Source organism: Taeniopygia guttata, chromosome 6 (assembly GCF_048771995.1).
Source record: "Taeniopygia guttata chromosome 6, bTaeGut7.mat, whole genome shotgun sequence".
Classification (NCBI taxonomy): Eukaryota; Metazoa; Chordata; class Aves; order Passeriformes; family Estrildidae; genus Taeniopygia; species Taeniopygia guttata.
Genome location: NC_133031.1, coordinates 10,838,563 through 10,850,670, shown reverse-complemented (window position 1 = coordinate 10,850,670; position 12,108 = coordinate 10,838,563). Strand labels below are relative to the sequence as shown.

At 40.2% G+C, this 12,108-nt stretch overlaps 1 protein-coding gene across 3 annotated transcripts in view; it reads right to left on the bottom strand.

The window, feature by feature from the left end:
- The window catches only part of PARG (poly(ADP-ribose) glycohydrolase), a 59,479-nt gene extending 47,474 nt beyond the window's left edge, over positions 1-12,005 (bottom strand). The window contains exons 1-7 of one of the 3 annotated variants that reach the window (XM_030275838.4): positions 11,712-12,005; positions 8,777-8,843; positions 5,427-6,404; positions 4,232-4,418; positions 3,054-3,176; positions 2,260-2,343; positions 1,086-1,160 (exon numbers count right to left, since the gene is read on the bottom strand). In XM_030275838.4, coding sequence (XP_030131698.4) covers positions 1,086-1,160; positions 2,260-2,343; positions 3,054-3,176; positions 4,232-4,418; positions 5,427-6,404; positions 8,777-8,843; positions 11,712-11,847 — 1,650 coding nt within the window. In that variant the 5' untranslated portion in view covers positions 11,848-12,005. The remainder of the gene's footprint in view (positions 1-1,085; positions 1,161-2,259; positions 2,344-3,053; positions 3,177-4,231; positions 4,419-5,426; positions 6,405-8,776; positions 8,844-11,711) is intronic. The other 2 variants (XM_030275839.4, XM_041717012.2) reach the window with 2 other exon arrangements.
- Positions 12,006-12,108: the final 103 nt, after the last annotated feature.

Sequence of the window (12,108 nt, the reverse complement as noted above, 5' to 3'; positions counted from 1 at the left end):
GAGCAAGGACTGAGTGTCCACAGCCTCTACCATGGAGCCATGTCAGCCACCCCAGGGATGCACTACATCTGCAAGATGGGTGACCACAGCAGCTCTCATGGCTTGCAAGTATGGTACCACTGGGATTTTTATAGGTGCCTTTTGTCAGTAGTAATAATACTGTGCTGCATGGAAAAGAAAGTTCATTCTGTGAAAGAGCAGTCCCCACACACAATGGAGACAGGCTACAGAGAGAACAGAACAGCTCCTCTGATCACATGGCCTCAGCAGACACCTATTTACATACATAACAAAATTCACTTCAAATCTAATTTAGTTTCCGCTGAGTCTTAATAGAGCTTACCAAACCCCTCCCAAGAAAATAAGTATGTGTGTTTTAGAAGTACTTCTGAAGTATTGAAGAAAAATACAACAATTTCTACTGCATCTCATTTAACTTTACATTATGCTTTAATTAACATAGTTTCTAATTGTCAGTCAGGATGCACATTAATATTAGTCCAACTTGCATTTGAGACATACCATTCATTTATCTTTTCCATTCTCCGCATGAAAGTACTAACACCTACTATTTGAAACTATAAAATCTATCCCAGTCTTTCAAAGGCTCTACAGTTTAAATTCACCATCTCACCAAATCACAAAATTTTCCTGCTATACCAGCAAAGCACAGTCTATACAAACACCACTGCAATATAACATTAAAGTTTTACAAAAAAGGAAAAAAAGACCAACACTTTTTAAAACAAAACAAAAAAAAATTACACTGGAAATATTAATGCAATTTCTTAATAAATCTTATTGTCATAAAACAGGAAAAAGGCATTTCTCACCTTACCTTCAGGAAGCTTAGAGATTACTGAAGAACCCAAATTACATGTATAAAATTTAAAATTAAGTCAGTTTATAAAGTATAATTATTTTTTCAGTGGAAGTTACCAGCTAAATAGCTGCTCACTTAGATATCTGACAGCTGGAAGCATTTACTCTTGACAACGGAAATAAAGCCAAAAGCATTGAGACATGTAGGCAAAATAGTGACTTTTACATTACTTTTCTTCCTATTTTAAATCAACTTGTTTTACCTTCTCACAGAAGTCAGTAAGAGCTGTGAAGTCCCATTTCTTGGAATATGCAACGTTGTACCTCAATATGGCCTCCTAAGGAAGAAGCACAACAAAACAGAGCTAATAATTAATGGAAGAAAAACCTTTTTAGGAAATTTCCTTGTTGGAGGAACAGCACCATCTGGTGGCTAAAACGTGCCATGGAGCCTACCAAAATCCATAACACTTAATTTGCTCTATTAATATAGAGCAAATCCTTGATACTGAATCTTCTGTTTTGGGTTTAGCAATGAATTAGCTTCACTCTACGGAGTTTTTTCTCCTAACACAAAATAAGATAAGGCTTATCTCCCAACAAACAACACAAATGTTCCCCATCCCATGCTTGTTCTTGTTAACAGTTCTAATAAAAGTTATTTAAGGTATAAAAACAATATGGCACAAGTTATACCAGTTTAGGAACTTAAGGAATCAGAACCACAGAAATTGAATAGACCCTTTACAACAATACTACCCTTTAAAAATTCACAAGAGAAAAATACCATACAAAATAATGTCAAGGGAAGTCTCCTCAGTTGCTGGGGAAGCTCTATTTGTTCATTTAAAGTTTATCTATTATGCCTTTTGCATCCTCCTCCTTCCCTGCCTTTCAGGAACAACCTAAATTACATTATTCTTCACCAAAAAAACCCATAATAACAACCCTAAGCTGCTCCAATATTCATGTTACTGTAAGACTTTGTGCCAATATAACTGTAAAAGTTATGAAGAGTATTCGTCTCCAAAATCTACAGATTTTTGTCAGCAGCTTGAATTGTGATTTTAGTGGAGTGAACTGATGCGAAGAGTTACTATTTCCAACTCTCTCACCTGTGCATCCCTGACCATCTGGCTGCACAAAATCCTCATGCTATGTTTACCACAGACTAGTATATACTGCTGGACAAACACAGTTTTGTGTAGACTTTAAAATGGCAATTCATTTAAATAATCTGATTAAATTCATTGGTAACACTTAATACTCATTAAGAACCATCATTCTTAAGAAATCCCTTGAACAGCAGAGACTTGTTCATAATTTATTTTTCTAAGTCATTAAACAAATAGAAGCAAGCCAGAATCACTGGCAGTATACAGGCAACCTGAATGTATTTATATGCATATAGACTTGATTTCAAACTGACAGGCTTACCTTCAAATCATGTGAGCAGGTAAATTTGTTAAGTAAGGCAGTTTGGATTAATTCCCATCGACTTCCAGCAGTTCTATCTCCATTCTTTAAAGTAAAAGCCCAAAACAAAGCCAAAATAAATTATTCAAAACGTAAAGACACATTTACAGTAATTTGTAAAACTGATAAATGAAAAGACTGAGTGTATTTAATAGAGGCTATAAGAATTCTTTGTTTCCGAGTCAAGTATCAATAATCAGTATAGAGTTTTTACTACAGGACACATTTGCTGATTATATTCACGCTAGTCTGAAGTATTTCAGTGGGTATGTTTAAGTCTCAAGCAGTGACAAGAAATACCAGACCAACAAAGCATGTGCAGGGCTAATATCTGCACTTGTTTTAGCAGAACAACAATCAGATACACCTCACTATCAGCAATACCTGACAGAGTATTATAATCAAACTGTGCTTACAAATTCATTCACTGTTGAAATTGCAAATGGATCCACACACACTAAATTATATATAAATATGTAAGTAAATAAATACATCATTTATAAGGAGTTCAAGTTTACACTCCATATAAATATAGAAATATATATATCATCAAATCATTGGCTAAGTAAAATAATTACCAGGAAAAAAAAAGTTTCCTGCTCTGTCTGAAGCATCATGACCCAAAATCCAGTTTTTCAGACTTGATTTTCTAATTCCATAGTCAGTCCAACAATTGAGCAAATGCAGTAAACTGAAAACTCATCTATGTGGAAAGAAACTTATTTAATCACACAACTGTAAATACTTAATCTTACCTCATCCTCTACAGGGTATAAATTCTGTTCGGAGCAGGGCATTTTAACGTGCTTGTTGTCCCATAAATCTTTGTAGTGAGTTGGAAAAGGTTTAGGTACCTCTCCTTCCCTCAGAAGATCAACCTGTAACACAGAAGGACAGGGAAAGAAAATCAGACTCTACTTTCAAGTTTTTAATGGAAGAAATAAAAAGTAAGCAAAAAAACAGTTTAAAGAGCTCTCATCTACAGCCATCCTTTTTGGAAAGGGGAAAGCTACAAACTGACCGCATGATAGCTACTCAGAAAAAAATCCATCTGTTAAACTTACATTAAATTTGTTGAAAACAATGCCATCTTAACACACTCAAATAAAGGCAATATATTAAATTACTATATATCCAATCACTACCTAAAGATTTCCTCATTTATCAATTTAAGTATCTACGTATTTTCAAAACATAGTTACAAATCATATACAGAAATAGTATTTTTAACCTAATTCTGAAAGGGATGAGGAATCATTTTAGCTAGAGCAATGTCTCACGTTTACTCCACAGAACATTTGAAAAGTAAAAAAAAGAACAGCATATTCTTAAAGACTTCATTTGCTATTCAGCCCTCCAGCAGCACTAAGTCTCTCAGAATAAGTATTTAAACTCAATGTGCCTTTCTTTTGGTTAGGATTTATCCATCACCCCATAGTTTTCTGGTCACGTTTTGTTTCAACAATAATTGGATTGCATACTACTCCAAAGGATTAAAGGAAAACTTATCAGATTTGATCTAAAATGCAATGGCAAAATTGCAAGGAACTCTGCTTCGTTCTTTCTCTTTTCCATATCTTGACTATCTTGAGCCTCTTGTATGTCTTGAGCCCAAACTAGAATCACATTAAAATGAAAATATAGCATGAAAATGTTGGAAGTAAAATTTTACTTGAAGAATTTACGACTCTGTCAAAGAAGCACTCATAACCCCCGACAAAACAAAAATACTTGCCCCTAACAAAACTGAGGCAGCAAAGCCCTGCTTTTCATCTGGATCTCAATATCCTAATTCTAAGCACCAGAAGAGCTAATTTTCAGGAAATCAGTTGCCCCAATCCACTTGCAAGGAATGGCAAGACAGGTGACATTTCACATTACTGAGCACTAGAGGCAGAAGTTTGGCTCGAGGCACTGCAGTGCATCACTGTACCCTGACAGTCACGGTGTGGGTGGCCGAGGGTCGCAGGTGAGGCAGACGGGCCCCACACGCCGGCATCCTCCTCAGCTCTTCAATCGGGGTTCCAAACCATTTCTTGTTGGTTGGCAGAACAGGTGGTGTATATTTAGCAACCTTCCTTCCTGTCCTCTGGGGTTTGAATTCACACTTTTCTTTCCTGCTGTTAAAATACAATGCATTGAAACATTTTATTTCCACTGAAAAAAAATTGATGGGCAAATATACAAACTTCCACCCCAGGGTTACAATGACAGCCATCAGTTTATTTTGCCAGCTTTTGCTGCAGCCTCAGGCCAAAGCTTTATTTGGGGAGAACTCCCACCACCAAAAACCTTCCCCTCCCCAGGACACACAAGTACATGTCTACCAACACACTCTTCTCTACAGGCTGACAAAACCCTTCAGAGAACTGCAGTGGGTTAGCAAAGCAGGCTACTCCTCTGCAGAGCCATGCTCCTTCCCAACATGGTATGTTTATCCATGGACAATGCCCTAGAAAAGATGTGCAAAACTACTTTCTTGCCCTACTTGAAGAACTTGAGTCAAGTCAAAGAATTGCATGTTATACCAAAATACAGAGTCCATTTGTTTCTGTTCACTCCTTAGACACTTATCCACCTTCTCAGATCCCACTGATAACTAAGGTCTTCAAAGCAGAGGTTATCTTTTGTCCTTCCACAACACCTGGCATGCAAAGTCCTGTGTAACACTCAGGGCTCCTGTTTCCATTGCTGCAGTGTAATCACCAATCCTTCTCTCTCCCAAATTATGAATAGAACCAAAAAAACCAAAAAAACCCACCCAAACCCAAAAACATCAACAAAAAACCCCAAACATCTCTACAACTGCTCTCAAAAGTGAATCTTCCCATGTCTATTTCAGTTAAAGCATTAACAAACAGCATTGATAGTTCAACAAAACAGATTAACTATTTTTGACAGATCAAACTAATAAGAATTCTGAGAATTGCACTGAACAAACATATCTTTCAAAAACCCCACAAAGAGCCCCATTAAAAAAAAGTTATTTCAATCTTACATCAATTGTCTTTGTATGTTAAAATACATTTTGCAAAACTCTTTATACAATCCAGCCTCTGAAATTCTACCACCAAAGAGGAAATTTCCAAGCACGAAAAAAACAGGTGAAGAGGCAGATAGAATGCTACCTTTTCTCCTCAACCTTAGGTATCCTCATGAAGTGAGAAGTGATTTTGGAGTCCCTCTTCACACCCTGTTTTGCACCTTTGCATTCTGATGATGGAACAGGAGATATCCCAGGTGCCTTTGTATGCAGAGCGTCCTCTTTAACAGAATTATCTACTTCCTCAAAGCTTTCACATCCCTTGGCAGAAAAACGTGATTTCCTTGACTCCAATTCAGCATCCCCATACTGAATTCTAAAAGATTTGTTTATGGGTTTTGACATATTAATCTCCTCTCGTTCATCCAGAAAGGGACTTGTTTCTTCATCAGCCTCTGACCCATGGCAGCTATTTTTAGAATTATCCACATCCATCGGTGACTCTGGTTCACTTTCTTTCTCAAAAGCAGGTGAGTCCCCTGAACTGCTCTCACATTTGCTGAGTTTGCCAGGACCTCTAAGATCAGATATACAGGCATCACAACCAGCATCTGAAAGTGGACTTTCTGGAACTACATCCCCTTCCTCTCGCTCACCCATTAAACAGACAGAATTGCAACTCTTCAGCTTCTGTGAATTGCATGAAGCCACTTGTCCATCTGTCTCAATGTCTTTTGAAGAAGGTTTTGAATTTCCTGTTTTTGAAGTCCGACCTGCTGATACCTTCCTCTGAGTCCAAGTGGCACTGCTTTCTTCAGAGCCTCTCTGCTTGCCAGTTTTGTGCATCTGATCAATGTTGGCATTTTTCAGGAGGTCTACAGACTGCAGCCCCTTCACAGAATCCATATCTAAGACTGCATCTTTTTCCTCAGCCTCCCAGTTACACATGCTGCCTGTCTGAGGCAAATTTATTTGCTTTGCACCAACTTCCGCAGATATTTTTGCATAATTTTGCTGACAAGTATTCTCTAGCTTTTTCACATCATGCTCACAAAAGTTCATTTTTTTAATGGAAGTCATCTTAGGATTTGCTTCAGTATTGTTATTAATTTTGCTGTGCAAGCTGTGGAAAAAGAAGTAAGGGAATTCAACGTCTTATTTCCAAATGAAATTTCTGTGCATATTTTTTTAAGGAACAACGATAAACAAACAACAGAAAGTACAGATTTTTATTCATTCTACTGTGTAAGTGAACATTACCAGAAGCAGCAGGCTTTACTGCATTGGGGACTGTAGCTCACTAGCAACCTATTTCCATTTAAAGGCTCCAAAGGATGATCAACCAGCTGCTTACCTCAGTAATCTACTCCAGTCATTCATTATCCTTATCTTAAATCTAAACATGATGAGGCTATTATTTAGCTATTTTCTCCAGATGAAAAAAAAAATAAAAGTTGTGATAAAGTCCTCCATAACTTTTATTTTTATCAATTAAATACAATGAGCAAGGAAATCAATGGTTTTATGGCCATTCCCTCACAGTTACAAATGCATCAAAGACCACAGCAATCCACAGTCTCCTATTACTTCTTACTTTTATAAGCAGCCCATGACTTCAAAAAAAACTCCATACAAAAGCCCAAGTGTAAAATGTATTTCAAACTGATAATAAAAATTAAAAGATACATTATATCACAAGGTTTTTAAGAGAAAAATAACCTGATTTGCCTTTGGCAGGGCAGCAAAATAGTATGTCCTAATAATAACACAGGGAAATGAATTGAGTTTTGTATGACCAGATGTCAGAAAGTAATTTCTTAGTTACATACTTTATGTGTCACTTAATTTATGTGTTAGTGTATCGATAAAGAAAATTACTTAGAGGACACATGAATATTAAAAGAAAACCTGACTAGTCTTGGTGAATACACCACTCTGAACAGTATCTTCTCCTGAATGTATTGTTACAACACTGTATACTCCCAATGCAAACTGAGCACTCTGTATGTCTGGCCACTTGCCCAGCTTCCCATTTACACTAAATAAGAAAATATACAATTTCCACACCATCCTAAATTCAGTCACTGGACATTTTAATAGACTATAGGTTCCTGAAGTCATTAACTTTCTCCATGAATGGTAACAGATCCTCTTCTAAAAGACCACTCTGGATAAGGAGAGATGATAGCTCCACAGGGTGATTCTTTGAAAACAAAGGATCTTAAAGGGCTTTATTTCATGATAATTTGATTTCCCATGTATGCATTTATTCCTGCAAATTTTGATGAACAAAAACTAGAGTTATGATGCTGCTGCCATCTCAATTACTCTTTAAAGGTACTGACAATATCTATTGCCAACTTGAGAAATTAAATCTAACACAAAGACAAACTTAAATTAAAATTGTGATGTTAACTGCAATAGAAAGGCATATGAAATGTTTACACAACAAATCTGCTTCCTTAAGTTGCCTAGGCTTTAATCTGTCAACAGGGATGGAGAAAGGCACAGAAGAGCAATACTCTAAAGGGAATTTAAAAAACCTAAAATAATTCATTCCCTCCTTAAGAATCCTCTTAACACCTTTGATTTAGTGGAACCCGTATGCCTGTAATTAGCCCTGCATACTTCTGTATTAATCACTATCACAAGTCCTCCCAGCTATTTTTAGCACTGCTATGGACTTGGATCTCTATTTATTAGCAAACACCAAAGCACATCTACAACTGCAACTACAGAAAAATAATATCTGATGTTCCTCTGCACGAGACAGCTAAACTCTCTGGAGTATAACTTTAAGGCAGCAGTGCAATCACTGCTTCTGACAGACCACATTAGTCAAAAATATCAAACTTTACCTGATATCATTCAACAGCAAAAATTTGTAGCATCTTCCATAAAAAAAAAACTTCAATGCACATTTGAGCACCTGTAAATTCTGGCTGTAATTAAACCAAGCTGCACATGTTCAAACCACAATTGTAGTCCAATGAGACAAACCAAAACAGATTTTCGTCTGTAAATTAACAGTGAGTTGGTCGCAGGACTATCAGCGCAAATCTGCAACTGGTAGTGTCCTATGTCAAACAAAATGAAAGGAGAACTTGACCAAAGACATTCTGATTTCACAACTAAATTGATCAAGTGTTTGGCTGCCACTGGAAGCAACAGTCTCACTTTGCCTTTCTTTGCTACAGGTTCCCATCTTTTGCTTTGCAGGAGCAGATGTATTAATTTACCTAAACAGTGACATGCTTCAGGGACCTATGTCAGCAATAAGTTTGGGCTTGGGTGTTTCAAGAGGATGGGAGGGGGACAAGTCAGCCGTTTGTAGTGAAAGTACCTGTTTGTTACTCACGAGGATGTGCCAAGGTAAGGAAAGCAGCAGAAATGGGGCTGCCCCCATTTAGCCAGCTGTACTGGCAACCTGCACTTCTAGCTCCCACCAGACCCCTCAAAGAACACACCTGAACAAGTTTATGTTGTGCTTTTTACCTTTTGGACTCTGCTGTCTTGGGTCCTTTCTTCTCCAACCAACTGGTAATTGTCCGCTGTTTACAAACTGAAAACCACAGTTCACTGTTACTACATGAAACATGATAAAACTGCAACATCATTGCATATGAAAAAGGTAACTTGTACTGGGTGAAGATAAAAACACCTCCAATCAATCCCTCATTAGCATCTCTACTATAGGGAGCATCCAGACATTAGCAGTATTAAAACTACATGTGATGCAATATTTAATTTGCATCAGTCAGCAGTTGTAGGTTTTAAAATAATCTTTATAAATTCCAGGCATGATGTGTGGTGGGATTTGTGTCATCAAACCTTTTTTTTTAAAATAGTTAAAAGGTTAAAAATAAACAGTGAATGTGTAGAATTCAAAGAAAAGACCAAAGTAACTTGAACTTTCTAGCTCTTGTCATTACCTTTAGTAACCACCACAGAGAGCCCCAAAAGCTTCTGCTGAATTTTGGAATGAAGAGGCAACATGACATAACTTAAAATCAAAAAAGAGCAAACAACAAGGCATCTTTCAGGACCCATCCAAGAACTTTATTTGTATGTAACATACTGTGAAACATAAGGCTCAATATAAGCATAGCACACCCTGTAAGTGACTCAGAAAAGGACTTTTTCTCCTCCATCAATAAACAGTTTGAAAAGCTTTTCAATACTTACTTTCCTAAACAGCAACAAAATGAAGGACACCATTTCTTCAGACTTACTACCAACAACACAGTTCCAGTCTTATCTGTGTGTTGCTGCAGTTCACACAAGATTTCAATACAACAGCAACATGTGAATTAATTACGCAGAGACTTGGGGGGGGGGAGAAAAAATTCAAAGCAGTTCTTTCAAAACTGCAAAACAGTCTTTATTAGTATAGGATATTTAGTTTTGTTGTTGTTATTTAAAGATATCCTGCAATTCTGGCAACTAGCTTCAATTCCCTTCTTCCCATTTGCCAAGAGAAAGCATCTCCCTGCCACTGCTGATGTGCAAGGTGTTTGCTCACTGCTTTCAGCTGGGTAAGGAGCAGCTGCAGTGCCTTACTGTAACAAGTTTTGCAGAACTTCAAAACCAGTAAATCATGTCTGGCACTTCTGATTCTGAGTATGGGAAGTCTCAGCAGTGTCCTGCAAATGGAAGTTGTGGAACTTGTAACAAAGATGGCTGAGGCCATAGGTTACTTAAGAGACATTGTTTCATAAACACTTTTCCTAGCATTCAAGGCCTTGAAGGCTTTTATACAGCTGCTTATGAAATACCCTCATCAGATGATACCACAATTTTTAGAATGAGATGTAATCTCCAGAAAATACTAAAATAATTTTTAATTATTCTGTAATGGCAAAAACAAAAGTGCAAATATTTTTATTTCAAAGATTCACTAAACTTAAAACTACTAGTTGTTCTGATTAGCAAATTTCCCTTTCTCCTAACATCTGAAGTGTTAATCCAAATTGCCTACAGGTATGAAGCCAGAAAAAAAAAAAACAAAAACAAACAAACAAACAAAAAACAACACCACCAAACCTGAAGAGACATGTTAAGACATGGGACAAATAAACCTCTTCAAAGGCAGCTGACTACCTCTTGAGGAGTAAACTTGTGCTGACGAAGAAATACTTATTCATTAGCAGAATAAATAGAAATGATGGCAGCAGCACCAGAACAGAATAAAATAGCTTTAGATTGAACTTCAACATCTGAGCAGCCACGTTTTTGCTACAGATAAGGTGGTGAAAACAAGAGGCAACAAAAAGACAACCATGCTTATTCTCAGCATAAACAACAGAACCAGACTTTGCTGTCTTTTTTTTTTTTTTATGGCATCTTTATTTCTACTTGATTCCCCAAACCATTCCCATAAAACAAATCATCCCCTAAAATCTACTTTTGAGGAAAACACCCTAATTTTCAGAAGATTCTCATTTACTCTGCAGGAGTGTACAGCTCTAACTCTAAACTATCATCTACTCAAAGCTGCCTCCTAGTTAGGGCTTAGTGACATTTAACTCATGAGCTGCAGATGACAGCATATCTGTTTGGGGCCTTTTTCCCTTTCCATGCATTCCTTTCTATTCCTGAAAGAGGTGCATTAAAATTTTATTTTGATAGCGTTAGCTCCAAATAGAAAACAAAACTAAGAAAGCCACGTGGGAACTTTGTCTACACAGCTTTGTTAGGCGGCAGGAGGAGCAGCCACCCCACCCATGGGGCCAGCAGCGCTCCAAGGTGGCAGCCACGTGCTTAAGTGAGCTCCTGTCATTACTCCTGGCTCTCCCTGTGTGACAACCTGGCAAAACCCCCACTGAAAGCATTTTTTTCCACAGTAAATATTTGTCCCCTCTATTGTGGAACACGCTACCTTTAGCGGCTCACACATCTCTTCGATGATTTGCATTATGAGTGGAAACTTGCAAAGAATCGGGCATAAAACCGGTGCAAAGATGCTGCACGCAAAGCCGTCTCCAAGGGGAAGCAGCGCGTACCGATCACCCCACGGGGCCGGGACACAGGGGACACGCTGGCACCGGGAAGCGAAGTTAGAGACAATTCCAGCCCGAGGAGGAGGAAGGGCAGCTCCGGGAAGGCTCCGTGCACAGGCACACGCGGCCCCCGCCGTCCCAGGCTGCCCAGGCTGGCAGCAGCACGGCAACGATGCCCTGAGCGGCAGAGGGACACGGAGACTCGGAACCTCCGGCCCGCTCGCCGCCTCCTCCTCCTGCCCAGCCCCAGGAGCGCCCGCGGGCGGTGGGGCTGGCGGGGGCGCGGAGCAGCGCTCCAGCTCAGGCGGGTTCAGGGCACCGCCGGCACCACCAGCCCGTCCCCGCATCCCACAGCGAGCAGCGGCCCGAGGAGGCGGCGGCTGCAGGGGCGAGCCCCGCTCCGCGCCCGCCGCCCCGGGGCCGGTACGAACCTTTATTCCCCACGGCGGTGGCGGAGCTGCAGCCCCCGGGCCCCTCCTGCCGCTCTCCCTGGGCGCCGCCGTCGGGGCTGCCGGGGCCGGGCCGGGCTTTCTTCCGCGGCGGTTCCCGCCCGCAGCCCGCGCTCATCCTCGGCGGGGCCGCCCTGCCCGTCGGGGCCGGCCGGCACCCGCCCCCCGGGGACGGCGCAACGCTGCGACAGCGGCTCCGCCCGTCCGCATCCTCCGTCCCGCACGCCGGGCTCTTCCCAAGCGCGGGGGCGCGGCGGGGCCGGGAACCGGCGGGGCCGGGACCAGGACCAGCGGCGTCCGGCGAGCGCGGCAAGATGGCGCCCGGCGCGCCTCACCCCGTCGCCATGGCGACCCGCAAAGCAGCGCGGCCGGGCGGCAC